The sequence below is a fragment of the Vespa crabro genome, chromosome 1 (assembly GCF_910589235.1).
Source record: "Vespa crabro chromosome 1, iyVesCrab1.2, whole genome shotgun sequence".
NCBI lineage: Eukaryota > Metazoa > Arthropoda > Insecta > Hymenoptera > Vespidae > Vespa > Vespa crabro.
Window position 1 is genome coordinate 2,261,814 of NC_060955.1, and position 20,687 is coordinate 2,282,500.

Genomic DNA, 20,687 nt, shown 5'->3' on the forward strand with positions numbered 1-20,687 from the left:
CAACCGTCCCCGCTCCCAAGACCCACAACTTTTTCCACCCCTCACCCTATCGTTCTTTCTTCTTTTTGTCGTTTTCTTTTTTTGTCTCTTCTTCTTCTTTTCTTTTTCCTTTTATTTTTCTTTTCTTTTCTTTTTTTTTTTTATCTCGCGCTGCACGATTATTAGAAAACAAATTTCATATATCATATATATATATATTATTGCGTAACAAGTAACTCGGGGATAGTTTGATAGAAAATATGATTAAAGATATTAAAAAAAAAAAAAAAAAAAAAAGAAAAAAAAAATAAAGAAGAGAAAAGTGAAACAAGAAAACAAGATGTCTTTTGTGTCGTCTTCATTTTTATATTTTCTTCCTTTCTTTCTTTTTTTCTTTCTTTCTTTCTTTTTTTTTTTTTTTTTTAGTCTTCTTTCCCTTCAAACTTTCTCCGTATTCAAGTTATGAGAAGATAATCCGCGTGTATGAGATAGTCCGATAAAAGGTGATTAAAGATAGGTAAAAAAGAAAAACATAATAATAATAATAAAAATAAATAAATAATGAGAGAAAGAAAAAAAATTCGCTTTACAGTTTTGCATTGTAAAATTTAATTTTTATTTTTTAATCTTTCCTTTTTCCCCTTAAATTTTCCTTTATTCCTCCTTTTTATCCTCTTCTTTAACTAACTCTCCCTTTAAGTTGAAACACATATTCCTTCCACGTAACACGTTCTCTTTCATTAAAGAGTATCTCAATTCTCAAACGTATTTGAATATTTCCACTCGAGCGACAGATAAGGCACGTAATGACGCACGTTCAACGACGTGGTAGACTCGTTTCATTTTTAGCTTAAGGTACGATACACGAGGCTAAATTGGTTCAATGTGAAGGATGAAGAGAAAGAGAGAAAAAGAGAGAGAGAGAGAGAGAGAGAGAGAGAGAGAGAAATTCGTAGGACCATTGACGCCTATCGTGACGTCACGGCGACGGACTCACGGAAATCCTTGAACGAGGACATAAGCCTCCATCAAAGGATTCGAGGAAAATACCTACAACTACCTCGAATTTCGAAAAGAGGTGTTACCTGTTAAGGAGTTACTATGAAAAGGAAAACTCTATAATTCCGTACTTCCGTTGCGTGTAAACTTATTGATTTGTTCTTTTCTTTTTATATATATATATATATATATATATATATATATATATATTTCTTTTTTTTTTCATGTATGTATTATAAACGAAAGAATGACCCTTTTTTTTCTTGATACAAATTCATATTAAATTAAAAAATACATGTACATATTACGTATTTATTATTAAAGGAAGAAAAAAAAATTATACATATATATATATATATATATATATATATATATATATATATATGTATGTATCCATATGTATTAATTTTTGTTTCTTTTCTTTTCATAAAAGATTAAATTCAATTAAATTGAACTTCTTTGATGGACCAATGGACCATTTAATAATATCCATATTGCTATTTTCTTTGCTGAATATTAAAGATTTCTAAAGGACTTCCTTTTTCCTTTTCTTTTTTTTTTTCCTCTTTTTACGACGAATAGAAGAACGACGAAGAAAGTTCAACAAATATATATTCTTATTACGATCTTTATTAGAACGTCAGACGTATATTCGTCGGATATATGTATACTTTGATAGATCGAAAAGTAATAAAAAGTATGCTCGTCTCGAGTTGTTGGCGTACGTTTGACGATCGATCGATCGTCCTACGGCACGTTTTCCATACAATTTTCTCTCTCTCTCTCTCTCTCTCTCTCTCTCTCTCTCTCGTTTTTCTCTTTCTGTATTTCTCTCTTATATGAAGATTTCTTCCTGTATATATTATTACGTTCAATATCTCAATGTGCGTATATGTTCTATATGTTCGCAGACGAAAACAGGATGAGGTTCAAGTCCTTGAGGAAACGATACGAGCCCGTTCGGAGAAACACAAGAAGGCTGGGGTGGAGCTTAACGCCACGTGTCAAGTATGCATGAAAACCAAGTTTGCCGACGGCATTGGTCACAACTGCAACTATTGCCACATCCGGTGCTGTGCACGTTGCGGTGGAAAGGTCACTCTACGTTCGCGTAGGGTAAGCTTCAGATCGGATAAAGATTTAAAGGAGGAGGAGGAGGAGGAGGAAGAAGAAGAAAAAAAAATTAGGAGATAGGAAAGAGAAGGGTACGAAAGTGCGTACGAAAGAAAAAGGAAAAAGAACAAAATATTTCTCATAAATTTCTTATATATATATATGTCAATATACGTAGGCGTACAGACTTATTACTATTATTATTATTATTATTATTATTATTATTATTTCTGTTTCTTTTTTCTCTCTCTCTCTTTTTTTTTTTTTTTTTTTTCTTTTTATTATTATACTTATCATTTTTTATCATACAAATTTTTTTCTCTCTATTAACAATCTCGCGCATAATAAGTACTTACGCATATATAGTTAATTTTTAAATTATTACCTTTTGTCGTCATTGGTCTTTCTTTTTTCCTTTTTCCTTTTTCGTTGTTTTATCTTTTCATTTGTTTTTCTTTTTTTTTCTTTTTTTTTTTTATATTAACCTAGCGCAACCCACGATTGCTCTTTCCTATCTAATTTTCTTTTCCTTTTCTTTTATTTCAAAATGCAAAATGAATATGGTGACGTTTAACGAAGTCAATTTTCGTACGGACCAATAAACGGTTTACATGCGCTCGCACGTAAAAGGGTAGAGAGGAGACTAATGGGTGGATGTCAGTTTCCTAGAAACACTCATGAAGCTTCGCTAGCATAAAAGAGGATAACCAATGTGTGTCGTCGTCGCACGCCTGAAATACGTGGAAATAATTGATCTATAGCGAACGTATTCTCTCTCTTTCTTTCTCCCTCTCTCTTTCTTTCTTTTTCTCTCTCTTTCTCTATCTATCTCTCTTATACTCTTCACCAGTCTCTTACCGTCATCGCTACTGGTAGCATACCAATTAACTCTTATCGTATGTTTATATACACATACATATGTATCTATATATATATATACATATTAGATCTATGTATACGTATAATATCGATAGTGGGTGCAATGTCGATATTAAATGGTCACCATGCGAATGCGAACACCATTTACTCAGAAGCCATTCTTTTACGATATTACCTTACGCAATTACTAGGTAGATTTCTATCGAACGTAGTCTCTCTCTCTCTCTCTCTCTCTCTCTCTTTGTTTCTCATGTTTGATAATTATAGTAATAATAATAATAATCGACAAATCTTCTTACCGATAAGAGAATCTCAAATGACATTACGAAGATCTCAAAATAACGCTCGAGAGATTAAGAAATAATTAAGAAATCATTTTATATGAATAATCTATAATTTCTCTTTTGAAAGTAATCGATGGGAGTCGATAGAGTTAGACAAAGAACAAGTTGGTACTTACTTACTTACTTACTTACTTACTTACTTATTTACTTACTTACTTATCTATTCGTTATAAATTAGTCAGTAATTTTCTCGACGTGGTTATTGCCCAGCGGATAAGATATGACTAGTGGTAAGAGTCACTGGACCGTTTCTATTAAACGATTCACCTTTGACGTTATCACGAGATTATATGTATAAATGTCGGAAGTTGGGATCAATGTCGATTAACGAGGACTTAACCTCTTGGATTCTCTTAACTTATTTATTGATTTTGACTGGTCGATTAAATTAACGTCTAAAACGTTTGATATTTGTCATCCAATAATCGTTATTATCGTCTTCCGATTGTCGTTCGTCATCTACGGTATATTACAAAACAACTAAGTTCATATTTATAGATAACTTCCGTAAGGATTTACATATATACATATATACATATACATATTCATATATATATATACATACATACGTACATACATACATACATACATATATATATATATATATATATATATATATATATATACATATATATATATATATCCTTCTCTGTTTCTTTCACATTTACTACTCTGGTCATAGTTGCCATTGTTCTGAACGAATCGATAACCACTACAAACTTCGAGCGTACGCTTGTCGCTCGAGCGATATGCTTAGAGACATCGTCGAAGTGTCAACGCGGGTGGATAAGCGACGTTGCTGGGGAAGATCGTTAATAGCTCTTTGTACTGTCATTGCACATGGCCGTACGCCATTCTTCTTACCATCTAAAGACACACGAAATCAAACACGTGTACCACCCAGTCACAAATTTCTTTTTAACATCGTCGAACTTTCCCCTCTTCTTTTTTTTTTTTTTTCATCCTGTCCTATTCGCCCCTCCCTCATTGTTACGTACACATATCAACTTACTGTTCTCTTCGTCGAATTCATCGTTATCTCGAAGAAGTTTGTTCTTTTTCTTTTCTCTTTTTTTTTTTTTTTTCTTATTTTTATCTTTTCATTTTTTTACTTTTAAGAAACACCTCCACTTACATACGAATGAATAGTTATCGTAGTTCTTTATGGAATTAAAATTGTCGAATCGCGTTATTAAAAGTCATAATTAATCTCTTGATCTCTTTTGTTTTCCCTTGATCCCTCTCTTTGTCTCTTATCTTTTAAAATTGGATACAAACTTTTCTTTCGCTTTAAATTTGAGTAATATCTATGACGACTAAAAAAAAAAAAAAAAGAAAAAAAAGAAAGAGGAGAACAGAACAAGAAGGAAAGGAAGAAAAGAAGTTATGTTTAATCGCTAAAGAGGGAGAGAGAGAGAGAGAGAGAGAGAGAGAAGGAAAAAAGGATTTCTCTTTCCCCTCACCAGATAGATTCTCACGATCGAGAAATAATCGATTCGTTTGGTATCTTTAGGCATCGTTGACGAACTCGAGACAATCGGCGTCAGGGGCATAGAACACATTATCATTTGGATCGATACTACTTCATACACACACCGACAAATACAACGACGAGGGTAGCGCGTAAAGTACTGACGTATATGGCGAGAGCAGAGCATGCGAGTGAAATATAGCAGATGGATAGAGATAGACAGTGAGAAAGAGAAAGAGAGAGATAGAGAGATAGACAGAAATATATATATATATATATATATATATATATATATAGAGAGAGAGAGAGAGAGAGAGAGAAAGTACTTTGTGGTAGAATCGGACACGCGTGTTCCTCTGCGGCAAAAGGGAAAGAGGAATAGATAGAAAGAGATAGAAAGAGATAGATAGATAAAGGGAGAGAGAGAGAGAGAAAGAGAGAGAGAGTGAGAGAGAGAGAGAGAGCTTTCTCTCTTCGTCAGGGACACACGCGAGCACAATGAGAGGATAGAGCATCGTAAGCCGCGCGCTTGGGCGATACGCGACATCATCGATCGAAAATACGAGTGGTCGGGAGTACACGGTGGTTGGTGGGTGAGTGAGTGGGTGGTGGAGAACTGTGCAGGGAGATCGGATCGGATACGTGGAGGGGTGAAGGGTAATGATAGCGTGGTAGAGGAGATGACAAAAAAAAGAAAAAAGAAAAAAGAAAAACAAGAAAAGAAAATGAGAATGAAAATCTCAAAAATCAATTGTCATTGTTGTCTTACATAATTGCGTTTAATTTTATTACATTTTCCTTTTTTATCATATCAGAAAATTTTTCAACTATATTGTATAATCGAAATTGTTCCTTTTTTCTTTTTTTCTGTTCTTTTTTTTTTTCTTTTCTTTTCCTTTTACTTTTTTTTTTTTTGTTATCACCTGCTTGATTTCTTCATCAAGACGACGTTTCGTATTATTTAAGATTTCTCTTTTCAAAGTAGTAATTTTCCCTCTATCTCTCTCTCTCTCTCTCTCTCTCTCTCTCTCTCTCTCTCTCTCTCTCTCTCTTTCATTTTCTTTCTGCCGCGTTTTAATCGCGTCATATGACGTGAATTTTTTTTTCTATTTTGATTTCATGTCCATTCATCTTGTCGAATCATTGTCGCATTAATCATCATATCATATGACTTTAAACGATAACACACCTACCAAGCACGAAAGCCTATACCTATCTATCGATCGATAAATAAAAGAACCCACATACATACACAGTTATTTATTTTCTTTCTTAACCTTAATGCAATACCGTTTGTTTTCTATTCTTCCTTTTTTCTCTTTTTCTTTTTTTTTGTATCATTTTCCATATATCACACACGTATTATATTATACGTACATATATATATATATATATATATATATATATAATACGAACGTATGTATGTGTGTATGTGTGTGTAACATAATACGAACGTATAATACATACGTACTTACGTATCAGGTAACATAAATTACTATCAAAGTTGCAGAGAGACAGACACAGAGAGAGAGAGAGAGAGAGAGAGAGAGAGAGAGTGAGAGAGAGAGTGAGAGAGAGAGAGAGAGAGAGAAAATAAGATTCAGGATATCTACTTAAAGTTCAGAAAATTTAGAGCCTCGGCTGTTAGATAGGACCATTCTAGAGCTATAAATACATCAGATGTAGGTACTTACTTACTTCCTACGCGAAGTAGTAACGGTCAATGATTGCGCCCTCGGGTTTAAAGAATGAAGAAGAAGAAAGAGGTAAGAAGGAAAATGGAGGAAGAAGGAAGAAAGAAGAAGGAAGGAAGAAAGTAAGAAAGAAAGAAGGAAAGAAAGAAAGTAGGTAGTTCGATGATGACTTGTGGCCGTGTACGCGACATTGGCCGGCTGGTTTGTTACGCGCTTTCTTTCTTTCTTTCTTTCTCTCTCTCTCTCTCTCTCTCTCTCTCTCTTTCCCTTTTCTTTCCCGTCGTCACGGTTTAGGCTCTGCGTGGGAGCTTATGAATGGGGCGCGTCCCTGCGTGACGTCACCACGCGAGAACGTTGGACGCGCGATAGTGGAGGTGGTATCGTGGATGAGAGATGGTGGCGGTGGTATTGGTGATGGTGATGATGATGGTAGTGGGTAGTGATGGTGGTGGTGGTGGTGGTGGTGGTACTAGCAGTGGTGGTGGTAGTAGCAGCAATGGTGGTGGTAGTGTTGATGGTAGTGGTAGTGGTGGTGGCGGTGGCGCGTGCTAACGTTGCTGCCTGGCCGGGATAGGTGTGTGAGATAGGGGTGGGGGGTGCGGCTGACTAAGTCGATGGACGGCGAGATGCTGGGCTGGCTCTATCGTGCGCGGGAGGCGGGTAGACGTGACGCAACATATTGATCTAAGTTTCGTAGTGCCGGCTCGCTTTGCTGCTTGTAGAGAGAAAGGGGTGCAGAGGGAGAACGAGAGAGAGAGAGAGAGAGAGAGAGAGAGAGAGAGATAAAGAGAGATAGGGAGAGGGAGGAAGGTTGCTGGAAACGAAATACGGGGCTTGCCCGCTCTGTAAACTTATTCTGGGACTTGTAGGCAGTACTTGCGTCGATCTTAGGACGAATAGAGAGAGAGAGAGAGAGAGAGAGAGAGAGAGAAGGAAAAGAGAGAGTAGGAAAAGATAATTTCAAGAAGGAATGATGATAGCCATAAATGAGAAAGAGAGAGAGAGAGAGAGAATTTTCTTTTTACCAATTTTTAAACTTTCATATTGGACGTATACGATCACGATGATCACGATGATGATCATCAATCGATTGCTTTCAACGTTTAATAATTAATCACAATTTCAATGACAATTATATATTTTTATACGCTAAACCTTACTTAGAAAAGAGATCGCGTGCCCATCTTATTTTTTTTGTGTATCATTTATTCTATATTAAAATCGTTGATAGTCTTAGACGTTAGGAAAGTTCATTTGCAAGGAATCGTTTGACATGCTACGTCGTCTGGGTGGTGACATTAAATGGAGTTATTGTTAATGTCTACAACAACGATTTTAAAAATATCCTTCTCACGGAATTTCTTCCTTGTTCTTTCACCATCTGCTCGTGACGTTACTGAAGGGTTTCGTTCTTTCCTCTGGGCAACACGATCTTGCGCCATCCTTGTTGCTCGCTTTTCTTTCCATTTTTCTTTTTTATTCTCTTTCTCTTTTTCTATCTATCTCTTTTTCCCTCCCTCCCCCTCCCTCTCTCTCTCTCTCTCTCTCTCTCTCTCTCTATCTCTATTTCTATCTCTCTGTCGCGTACTTTCTATCAAACAATTCCACCTGGATGATGTCAAGAGACACGATAAAGACCTTTCACGTGCAAGCAAATTATATATCGGTAGGATATCCAAAAGAAAGGTACGGATTTATACTAGGCGTAATCAAACATATTTCCTCGCGAAAAAGAAGGAAAATCGTTCTCGCTGTAGTAGATATGTTCAAAGAAATAATTTTGAACTGCCGTTAAATCGAGAAAAGCTTTCTCGTTATTCCAGTGCTATTTTAAGAGCACAGAACGACGACGACGACGACGACGACGACGATAACGACGACGACGATATCTTACCGCACAGCTTAACTTTCGTCGATCTCGTTTTTTAATTCTGCTAGCATTACGCTCGAGCACCATTTTAGGATAGTCCTCTGAAGTAGAGAAAAAGAGAGAAAAAGATAGATGAATAGATGGATAGAGAGTGAGAGAGAAATACAACGGACGAGTCTTAAGCAACATCGTCGTAGGCTCTATCTACTCGGTGGTCTGAAGGGTCGTCTGAGCATAGATGCCACTCAGCCATGTAGACTTTGTTGTTTGAAAACTGAAGGCGGCCTATGGTTTTACCTTGACAACGTAGCTTCTTTTATTTTCGTTAATTTTCATTTTTTACGTCGCTTTTTTCCCCGTCGAGCAGCTTGGCATCTCCATTTTCCTCATCTTCTTTCTTTTTCTCCTTTAATTATATCGTAGAAAATGATTTATCCTCGATGATTTATCAATCGGATATTATAAAAAAATAAATGAAAGATCGAACTGTCACGTGTTCGTTAATAATATTAACACTTAGGTGATATTATGTATTTTACATGAACATATGACAATTTAGATTTTTTAACGAAACAATGGATTAGTCTAATATCAAATGCATGCTTAACACTTTCTTAAGATGTGATACAAGAACGAGAGAGAGATAGAGAGATAGACATAGTAGAGTCGAAGATTAGCTCGTTGAAATCGATCGATCGACCTTTCCTTAGGAGGTACCACGACCTCCTCTCATCAACCAGGACGTTCATCCTTCGGTTATCTTCCCTTCTCAAATAGCGTCATCGCTTTCGTTCTCGGCTAGTTGTTTCTCACGTTTACGGATACTACGACGTAGCTCCTACGCAAAGCTAATAAAACGATCTGAATTAATTAGCTCTCTAATTAATTAATGCAAATCGTTTCTCATCCAAATCTCATTAATGTGATCATTTACCCTTATCTACCTATTTATCTATCGTACCTATCATATTACATGAACTTTTCTTTACATTTGAATTCTTAACTTTTTTTTTCTCTCTCTCCTTCTCTCACTCTATCATCTTCTTTATCATTCCTTTCTATCTCAATGTACCATTTTAGAATGATGAGAAATAGCACGGATGTACAATATACACAATATCTACATTGAAAGGATTCGGTAGGTAGAATACGTATGCGTTCTCTCTTTCGAATGACAGGGTGGAGGTAGGGTGGTTGGGTGGAGGTGGGGGTGGAGATAGGGGGTACACACAGAGCGAGGGTGGAAAGGGGTAGCGCTCTTGACATATTGCTACCTAGGCAACTCGACGAAGTGCTCTTCAGGGCTCCCTCTCCCAGACCTCTCCTGTCTTTCCCGCTTCGTTTCTCGGTCCTCCAGCTGTACTTTGATCCAACGCGGGCTGACCCACCAGCAGTCTGCACCGAGATTCGCTGGGCGTTGCAAGTCTTTTCGAAAAGGCTCCTTCTCTCTCTCTCTCTCTCTCTCTCTCTCTCTCTCTCTCGCTCTCGCTCTCGCTCTTGCTCTCGCTCTCATTCTCGCTCTCGCTCTCTCTCTCTCTCTCTCTCTCTCTCTCTTTCACTGTTTTGCTCACATACTGTTTCGAGAACTCGCGTGTACGGTGTTTGGATCAAGTTTACAAGTGTCCCTCTTTGTGAATCTTAATGTGAACAGGTGCGTGAACTCAGTGATGTTGTGAATCTTATTTTCCCTTGTATATTGCTTTCTCTGTCTCTCTCTCTCTCTCTCTCTCTGTCTCTCTCTCTCTCTCTCTCTCTCTTTCTCTTTCTCTCTCTTTCTCCCATTGGATGCTGCGTTTCAGATTGTTCTCGGTTGCCAACCGTGACGACAAGAGAATTCAGTTCGATCGGATCGCTCGAAGGTCACGTACTACGCGGCTGTCGGGCGGGCTTGTGACTCGTGACGAACGATGCGTGTCCTACTTCGGTTAAAAGGATGTGCCACCGACGTAGTCGTCGTCATCATCGTCGTCGTCGTCGTCGCCGTCGTCGTCTCATTTTTTGAACGCTACGTTCTAGCTCATCGCGCTTTCATGCCGCTTTGCCCTTTTCGAAATGGGACGAGCTTTTATTTTTGTGCGATTCTTATAACGCGACTACGACGATAATACCCGAAACAATATTTTCGTGAGATAATCGTCGAATCGATAACGTACTTACCTGTTTTCTCTTTTTGTTCTTTGAATCTCTCTCTCTCTCTCTCTCTCTCGCTCTCTCTTTTTCTTTTTCTTCTGCTTCCTCCTTTTTTCTTCTTCTATTTTTTCTTTCTCTCTTTTATTCTCTTTTATCGAAAGTGACAAAACAAAAAATAAAAAATAAAAAGAAGAAAAAAGTAAGTGACAAAAGGAAGAGTGCAAGAGTGCGTTCGACACTTTACGCGAGTGTATCCACAAGTACGATAGTTTTTTTTTTATTGGATTTCTTCGTCGATTTATCTCTGTCCTCTTTTTTTTCCGTGTAAGTGAATAATCAATATTTTTTATCCAGTTATCTCTTCCTTAAAATATATATATATATATATATATATATATTTTCTTGGAGTTGCATCATCCGTTGAAATCAAATTCAAATCAATTTGTTCTAGATATTATAAATCGATCGTTTGCGTTAAATTATTAGACGTTTTTTTTTTCTTTTTTTTTTTTTTCTCTAGATAATTGATAATTTGTATTAGTAAACGAGCATACGAGAATGTTTCATGAGAACGCGTGACACGAGTTTTCCAATTTGTCGTACGCGCCACACCGTTAACGTTCGTCATTCGATTCCAGTCTATAGTAGTTCGAGAACTACCACCAGGTGCCGCATGCTTATCGCACAAAACCACCCCCTAACGACCACCCTATGACTTTACTAGTGTAGTTCATGACGCCTCACTGGATACCGCATATTGCTCAACGCAATATACGCATCCAATTAAGATCCTACCAAGTTGAAATGACATACATCACTCACGTCTGATACTATGATTTTTAAATAGTAACAGCATAACAGTACATCGATCGCAATTCCGATTTCTTTATTCGAAAGAAAGAAAAGAAAAAAGTAAAAAAAAAAAAAAAAAAAAAAAAAAAAGAAAAGAAAATAAGAAAATAAAAATTATATTAATGTGTAGGAGAGCACAGATCCATAAAGGGATTCTTTCCTTTAATTTTTCTCATTTTTGTTGTTGTTGCTGTTTTCTTTTTTCTTTTTTTTTTTTTTTTGTAATATTAGATTTAGGATCAGGCCCACGATCCAAACGAATTGATTTTATTTCGAATCTAGGCATCATTATTAGAAAAATCCTATGAGATTTCTCGAAAGATTTTAGAATCGATCGTAGGAGAGTTTATAAGCGTGGAAAAGATTTTCATCGATGAGAGAGAATGAATGAAATATAATCGTTAATGAGTATGTTCGATAAATTTAGGAAATATGGGTGTGCATCCTCTGTCGGAAGAAGCAAGAGGTCCTTACGATGACGAAGGCAGGCCTCGGTGCTGCGGACAACGCGATGCTGCCACGAATGCAGGAGGACATGCAGGTGGGTGGTCCTCCGGGACTCGTGGACCAAACTCAGGATAAGAGGCCGAAACTCGAGAGGGCGCACAGCGCAGCCGAGAAGGAGAACCTGCCTTTGCTGCAAAGAAGCGGAAGTCTGCTCAAAAGGCAGTATTCCCAGCAAGAGCAGGTGTGCTTTACCACATTTACATATTATCCGATGCTTTTAACCCTTTAATCGCCTGCCCGAAGGACACCCTGCGAGAACACATAGGTACCTAGTATTCTACACCTTCCGCAAACACCTTCGCGATCCTTGATTACGTAATCGTTTGGACTCAGTCTCGGGGCTTGATTAATGGCGAACACGAGACACCGGATATGGTTATAGACCAACACACCTGGCACGAGAATTCGTAAGCGTCCAAATGGTACTCGCACGATTTTACAAAACACAATTCGATGCACGAATGAACAGCACGATAACAAACATTCTCTCGATTGCTATTATTATTATTATTATTATTATTATTATTATTATTATTATTATTATTATCATTATCATTATCATTTTCATTATCATTATCATTATATTAATTATATTGTTTAGCGTATTCATTTTAAAGTAGGATCAAGGCTATGCGATTCTCAGGTCTTAAAGGGTTAAAGCGACGCTTAATATTAGAGCAATGGAGAAAGAGAGAGAAAGAGAGAGAGAGAGAGAGAAAGATAGAGAAAGAAAGAGAGAGGGAGAGAGAGAGAGAGATAGTCATGTTAAATGTAATGCTTAGCTCAGAATAAAACTCAACGAGATCGGCCTCGGTTACCAACTTTCAACGATTGTGAGAACGTATGTTCTCGATCGGCGCACCTTAAAGTTTCCATTATCGTCGGGGAGAATCAGACGTCGGATAATAAAAAAAGGAAAAATGTGCTCTTTGCAAGCGCAGGTTCCAGGACGTCGGGTGTCCACAAGTGATAGCGGAGTAGAGATGTCTGTTTCACCTCATTCGAGAAGTCTACCGACACCCCATGTAGTCGTTGGTTCGTATCCCGTTCAACAAACTCCAAGACATCCTGCAGCTTACCCCGAGGACGATCCTAGTCTGTACAGGGGTGAAATCGACGGTCTCATGAGACAACATCCACAAAATTATCCGAGGCAACGACCGATCTATCAGGTTCGTTCATTCTCTTCCCCAATAATCGCATGGCCTTTCTTCTTCTACTTCTTCTACTTTTTTCTACTTCTACTTCTTCTTCTTCTTCTTCTTACGCTTTTTGCTCTTTTCTTCTTTCCTTTTTTTTTTTTTCTTTTTTTCTTTTCTCTTCTCCTTCTCTCTCTCTCTCTCTCTCTTTCTCTCTCTCTCTTTCTCTCTCTCTCTCTCTTTTAATTGACGAACGCAATAACGCATCTCAAAGCGTGCTAGTTAAAGAATGACGTTTGCGTATGTAGTAATTGTATTTGTCTGTATTTGTATGTATCTGTGGACGAACGAACGAGCACGAATTCAAACTACAAAGGACAACGTCCGAGAGCAATATAAACAGATGTCTGTTTATATATCGCCCAGCTATCGGATCGCGTTCTATTTATTTGGCACGATACTAACCGGGACACACACGACATTCGCGTTCAGTAGATGTTTGACGATTGTATAGGATACTAAAGCTTATTACGATCGCTTCGACGAGTGCGAGCCTTATTTCTTTTTCTTCTTAACATTAATTCACTTTTAGATATTTTTAAACGATAAACAAATGCTTATTCACGCTTTATTAATATTGGATATATTAATCTCTAACCTTATTAACTCTCTTCGATTCGAAAGCATTAAATATATGAACGGAAGACTAATAAAAGGACGAGAATGATATTTTATGTGACCCAATGACATTCCACATAGGTACGTTGTAATTATTTAATCGATTTTTTATCCGATTTAATTACGTTTACAATGATATTAACGATTTTCTATTACTTCTCTTTCTACATGTATACACATATATATATATTGGATTTATATATATATATATTGGATTGTATAATGAAATGAAGATTGATATTAATGTCGAATGTTTTGAAATATTTAAATAAAATTGTCAGAGACAATGAAAGAAAGAAAGAAAAGATATGAAAAGATGGTAATAAAATTACATTATTGGAAATGATATTGTTACTTCTGACAGGATCAGAACTCTGACATTGCAATGGCGTATGGTCAATCAGGGACAGAGACCGGTCCTTCGCGTGGACCGGTACATCCCTCGCAACAACACACTGTGGTACATCAAGCGCAAGGTACGCATCCCTCTCAATCAACTGCCTCAGGTCAGAGTACACTTCAGCAACAAAGAAGTTATAGTAGCAGCGAGGAAGAACGAAGTACGCCAGAATGTGGTAGCGACGAGCCTGACGAGTCCGAGAAGGGTGAGTCCATTCGTAATAATTATTAAAATGAATCTCTTTTAATCGATTTAATTATTATTATTAATCGCACCGTCGAATTATAATATTATTCTTATTATCATTATTATTATTATTAATTATCATCATCGAAATCGTTATACATATATATATATAGTTTGTTTATCGTACGAAGATAAACGTTAAAGGAGAAATGAACAATCGATAAATAATTAAGCTCAAGTGAATCTTTCGAGGGAATATTTTCAATATTCGAAAATACTCTAGTATATGGATATTTATATACGGACGGCCATTGTATTTTCTCTCTCACTCACTCTCTGTGTCTATTTTCAGTGTTTTTTTTTTCTTTTCTTTCTCTCTCTCTCTCTCTCTCTCTCTCTCTCTCTCTCTCTCGATGTTTACGATTTTTGTAAAGCTCGAAGGACGAAAATCGTCGTCGAGATCGCACACAATAAAGAGAGAGAGAGAGAGAGAGAGAGAGAGAGAGAGAGAGAGAGAGATAGAAAGAAAAAGAGAAAGAGAGAACGTACTCGTATATGTTAGCACCTAAGGGGGTCAGCGTCGCCCTTGAAAATAGGTGCACGGGAAAAGCATGGCCATTCCGTGTCAATGAGTATCTAGTTTACGAAGAGAACGGCTGCACTTGTATCACGATATATTTACAGGCAGCCAAGCCGAGGAAGGAAAGCGTAATCGACCGATCAACGCTCTCTCACAGTCTATAAACTTTCAGTGGGGGTCGTTATTGGTTTGTGTTCTCTCTCCCTTTCCTTCCCCCTTTTCCTGTCTTTATCTCTATACCTTCCATGATATCAATAGAAAATCTTCCATAGAACTTTTTTCATACTCGATATTTGTTCTTTTAAAAAATATCATATCAACAATGATATTTATACATTACACGCATATATATGTATATATGTGTGTGCATATGTGTTGTTTATATCGTTGGAACATGATTCGAATTGATAATGTGAGATAGTATTAGTAATAGTAATAGTAAAGAAAAAATTTGTAGAATCGGGAAAGTTGAATTTACAAGTGGTTTCATGTGGGATCTCTCTTTCGAGAGAAAACGAGATAGATAGACAGATAGATAAAGAGAGAGAGAGAGAGAGAGAGAGAGAGAGAGAGAGAAAGAGCACGTGCAGTCACGGTGTGAGAGAGGGGAAAGGGAGAAAGAGAATTCGTTCGTGGTTTGCATGGAGTTTGATCGAAGGTAGGGCGACACGAAGACAAGTTTCTATCGATCGTGTGGTATCCTCCACACAAACATGATACACGTATATACACATATACATACATATATACACAATGAAGATATACAATGCAATCGCGAGTTTTATATAGTATCGTATCGTATCATATTCGTATCATATGAGGACTCGTATTATCAACGATTTAAAGAATTTTATTAAAAGTCTATGGCGTCCTCGAGAAAAGCCTATGGTATCTCATATATTATTATTATACGTTGCTTTGAATTTTTCGAATGTTACTCGTTTAAATAGATCCGTATAGGTACGAGTAAATAAGTAGATGTAATTATCTAATAAGATAATTTTTCTAATTAGTAGGCGATCAATTCTTTGTTGCATCGACGATCTAAATGAAGATAGATAAAGAGGATACAAAGAGAGAGAGAGAGAGAGAGAGAGAGAGACATAATAGAAATAGTGGAGGTGACAATGGAGGAGGCGACGTGTACGTAGGTAGCCGTGTCCTCATATGTATGTATTATATATACATGTACATACGTACATATGTAGTACGTGCTTTACAGTTGATTAGACTCGAGATCGGCGAACCGTGAACCGATTCATCCAGGTGCGCATCGTCGGTAGAGAAATAGAGAGAGAAAGAGAGAGAGAGAGAGAGAGAGAGAGAGAGAGAGAGAGAGAGAGAGAGAGATAGGTGTACATCGAAGACAGGAATAAACTCTTCCACGCTCTCTTCGTCTACCTTTGTAACCCTCCTCGTTCTTTATTTAATATACCTTCTTTTTTCTCTTTTCTCTCTCTCTCTCTCCATTTTTTTCTTTTTTCTTTTTTCTCCTTCCTTTCACCGACACATCGAAGGTCGTCCGATATAATATATAATATATAATATATAATGTACTCCATTTTGCGCGACGTATAATTCCCGTTAAAATCGCGGGAAAATTTATTTTTTTATTCTTATGTATATATATATATATATATATATATATATATATATATATATATATATATATCCCAAGGCAGGAAAATTTTCCACGAAATTTTTCTCCCTTAATCGATACGAAATTCTGTCTAGGGTTGTTAGAGGGGTGCTTTAGAAAATGTATACATACATACATACATACATACATACATACATACGTATGTATCTATCAGCGTGTGCAAACGGTAAAATCGTTTTCTATATTACCGACCGCACATCAAAATAAAATCAATCGTAATCCCTTATTTTTCAAGGGACGTTTGCATTTGATTGTACATAATTCGAATGGTGGAAATATACGAAAGAAATTTTAATATTCAGGCATTTAATATCATTCTTTGAAGTTCATTCTTCGAAGATTTTTTCATTTCAAGTGATTTTACTTCTCTCTCTCTCTCTCTCTCGTTCTTCCTTCAATTCTTTGGTAGTTCGATTTTGTCAAAGTTCACCATGTGTAGAGAAGAACGTAGACAGTATCGTTCGTTCGGCACGCGAGATATCCTCGATCGTATTACCCGATATCGTGCATCACGGCATACCGTTCGATATCCTGCGGGAATTCTCATGTTCTGCACTCTTAGTCTCCTCGTCGTTCGTTGCATTGATCCTTACAGACGTCTCTCTTTCTCTCTCTTTCTCTCTCTCTCTCTTTCTCTCTCTCTCTATATATATATTTTTTTTTTTGTCAGTTTCGGTCATCTATCTATCTATTTATTTATCTCCCTCTCCTTTCCTGTCATCCCAATAATTTTTCTCTTACGTTTTTTTCTTACTCCTACTTTAATTTCTCTCTCTCTCTCTCTCTCTCTCTCTCTCTCTCTCTCTCTCTCTCTCTCTCTCCCTCTTTTTTTTCCCTCTTTTTTCCCTTAGCGATACACCCACGCATAGGTCGTGACGTCACTCAGCAGCTGCACGTGGGCGAATTCAAACATATCCCCCTTCTTTTCAATCTTCTCCCTCTCCCTTCCTCTCTTTCTATTTCTTTCTCTTTCTCTCTCTCCCTTTTTCCTTCTTTCACCATTTCTCAATCTCTCTCTCTCTCTCTCTCTCTCCTTTTCTGTTTCCTCTTTTTTCATCTCTCTTTTTCGCAAGCTCACTCTTCATACTCTCCTTGTTCTCCTCGTCAAAGGTAAAATAAAAAATCGTAGGAAGTCAGAGACGAAGCGAAAAAGATTTTCCCTGCACTTTACTCCCTCCATATGTTTTACTCATTCACTGAACCTTTATATTGTGTGTGTATATGTATATATATATATATATACACACGATATATATGTATTTTAGTACACAAAATCTCGTAGCGTACCGGTTGTTACTTATTTGAAATCTCCTTAGAGTCTTACTATGTACAAAAAAGGGCGTACGTAAATATATATATATGCACCTTAATTTCGTTCGTTCTTTGACTTTCTCTCTCTTTTTCTCTCTCTCGCTCTCTCACTTTTTCTTTCTCTCTTACTTTTTATCAACACTAATAGCAGTATGGTTTTTATGAAGCTTTCAAATTATATATGCATTCATTCGACGATTCCAAATGCGTATAAGCCGTAGTCGATGATGACGATAGCTCTGGTTGGCGCTAAAGCGAACGGGAACGATCAGTTCTCCAATTTCAATGAGATTCAATACTCGTGTAACTATAGATAGGTAATTTTGTGACGTTGGCGAGGGAATCGAGTCCGAGAGTGTTTGTGGCTTCTATTAAAGGCTTCTATATTAAATGCATTTATATAGTACCACACCAATAGGGCATCTCACCGGGGTTCTGATTTTCCAATAAAATTGATCGAGCCATTTTTCCTACGTTATATTGTAAAAATAAACGAGAAGAGATGTAAAAAATCGAAAGGAAAAGAGAGAGAGAGAGAGAGAGAGAGAGAGAGAGAGGGAGAGAGAGAAAAGAAAGATAGAAAAGAAAAAAAAAAGAAAAGAATCAAATTGATCTTTTATTCATATCTTTGTCAATTGTTTTCAAAAAAAAAAAAAAAAAAAAAAAAAAAAAAAAAAAAGGAAAAAAAGAATTAAAAAATGTACAATGATTTCAATATATCGTAGAACGATGGTATACCATAATAACAGTATTAACCTCTCCTCATGTTCCTACCCTACAACCACCATTCACCCACCCACCCATCCACCCGCACGCGCTCGACAGATTTATCTTAGTCTCTTATTTATGTACGCCCACTGCTATTACTGCTATTATACTAATTTAGTTAAACCTTTATCGCGTAAACCTTCATTTCTAACTTTTCAATGAGTTTTACTTTAACGAGACACGGAACCACACGACTTAACGGGAACGCACACACATAGCTTTCGAACAAAGAACATCGGATCGAAATAATTGACGGAAAGGTTAAAGATAGAGAGAAAGAGAGAGGTTATAGAAGACAGAAAAAGGTGGAACGATTCACATTGGTATCGCATAGGTACGTACAATGTAAGCTAAATCGTGAAAAAGCCTTACTCGTCTTGCCAAGCGGTCAGTGGTTCTCTTGTCTTCGTTGTATGCACGTGCCTTTCACTGTGTATATATATATATATATATATATATATATATATATATATATATATATATGTATGGATTTCTCGGGTATGCTCTCGCTTGACCAGTGCATACGCGACGGACGATGCGGATGGCCAAAGCAAACGCTATGCGGAGATCGTGCATATCAAAGACACGCATCGTCGAAAGAGCCGTGCCGTGCCGTGCCGTGCCGAGTCACGCCGAGCCGCGTGTTCGCCACCGATCTTCCATCGAAATGTTGATAATGGGGACACGGTAGGGGCGCATTCGTGTCACAGATAGATACGTATTTCGTTCTACTTCTTTGTCACTTATTTCTTTTTTTTTCCCCTCTCTTTTCTTTTTTTTTTTTTTTTCTTTTTTCTATTACCATTATTTTTTCGTCTTCATTTTATACACTCTTTTTCTTTTCTCTTTCTTTGTTTTTTTTTTGTTTTTGTTTTTTCCATTCTCTTTCGTTTTCCTCCTTATTACTTTCGTGTCCGAACTAATTCGTTCGTTATAAAATTCTTTTTCTTCTTTTTTCTTTTCTAATTGCATTGGACACGTCTTAAGCGTTAATTTATTGCGAACTTTGCAAAAGAAACTTTTTCTTTTCTTTTCTAATAGCTACGATCTTCAGATCGAAGTATTGGGTACGATAGGATTGTTTTCTCGAGGATCGAATTTTTCTCGAACGGAATATAGATCGATACGATTACTTATTATTCTTTGCACACACGCACGCACACACTCACACACACACACACACACACACACACACACACACACACACATATATATATTAATATACACGCGTACGTTTAAAATTGATATCAATATTGTGAAATACTGTGAGAGCGCTTTGAAAATAGTCGATTGCACTTGGCCATGATAAACGACTGACGAGTCCTAAGAGAGAATAATATTTTATATATATATATATATATATATATATATATATATATATATATAAATAAAACTGAGAAAACTATATATCGTATAAAATCCAGGATTGATCTGCCGTTCGCAGATTCAAAACACACGATAGCAGCGTGGTCGTGTTTTATCGCACTTTCTATCGTTCGATCTCTAACAACTTCATCGACAATAGATGAGCCCGGGGGTGGGTGCGTGGGGTGGCTGTGGGATGGCTGAACGGAGAGGGGAGAAATAATTGAGTCGATAGTTTTGCGAGAGGGCGCGTGTCACATAAGAGATACGAAAAGGAATCATCCTCTTGTTTAGTCGGATGGCGTTGTTGCTCCCATTTGTAGAGATGCACAGTAAAATTAGATATATATGTATATATATATATATATATATATATATATATTTATATATTTATGTGCATATATATATATATAGAAATTAGATTAGCTTTTAGTTTTAGTTAGTGTCTTATTTTTCTTCGAATCTTCTTTCAAGAGGTAAGTTATAAAATGAGACGCGTCACCGTTCTCCGTGTGCGTTCAACACAAAATACGAGTGAGACTCTTCTTCATCTTTTTTTTTTTTGTTTAACGAGGATTTACAGAAAACAGGATTCCTTGGAATGAAATGAAGGAGAAGCTGAAGGAGGAGGAGAAGAAGAAAAAGATGAAGAATTAGGAGGAGGAGGTGGAGGAGGTGGAGCGAAGAAGAAAATTCTGCAGAGTATCATGTCTTTATGTGCTATCATTGCATCTCTCTTCTATATACATATATATATACACA

General features: G+C 36.8%; 1 protein-coding gene and 1 long non-coding RNA gene across 26 annotated transcripts in view; both read left to right on the forward strand.

Moving 5' to 3' along the window:
• The window catches only part of LOC124425097 (regulating synaptic membrane exocytosis protein 2-like), a 97,275-nt gene that overhangs the window by 8,399 nt on the left and 68,189 nt on the right, over nt 1–20,687 (forward strand). For 20 of the 25 annotated variants that reach the window (XM_046965150.1, XM_046965142.1, XM_046965134.1 and 17 more), the window contains exons 3-6: nt 1,890–2,094; nt 11,759–12,019; nt 12,780–13,010; nt 14,020–14,260. In XM_046965150.1, coding sequence (XP_046821106.1) covers nt 1,890–2,094; nt 11,759–12,019; nt 12,780–13,010; nt 14,020–14,260 — 938 coding nt within the window. Of the gene's footprint in view, nt 1–1,889; nt 2,095–9,634; nt 10,001–10,148; nt 10,804–11,758; nt 12,020–12,779; nt 13,011–14,019; nt 14,261–20,687 lie in introns of those variants that run through there. The other 5 variants (XM_046965125.1, XM_046965108.1, XM_046965044.1 and 2 more) reach the window with 5 other exon arrangements.
• The window catches only part of LOC124425190, a 3,518-nt gene continuing 48 nt past the window's right edge, over nt 17,218–20,687 (forward strand). Inside the window, exons 1-2 of the long non-coding RNA XR_006942446.1 lie at nt 17,218–20,401; nt 20,500–20,687. The exon at nt 20,500–20,687 is cut by the window's right edge and continues 48 nt beyond it. This is a non-coding gene — a long non-coding RNA (uncharacterized LOC124425190). The remainder of the gene's footprint in view (nt 20,402–20,499) is intronic.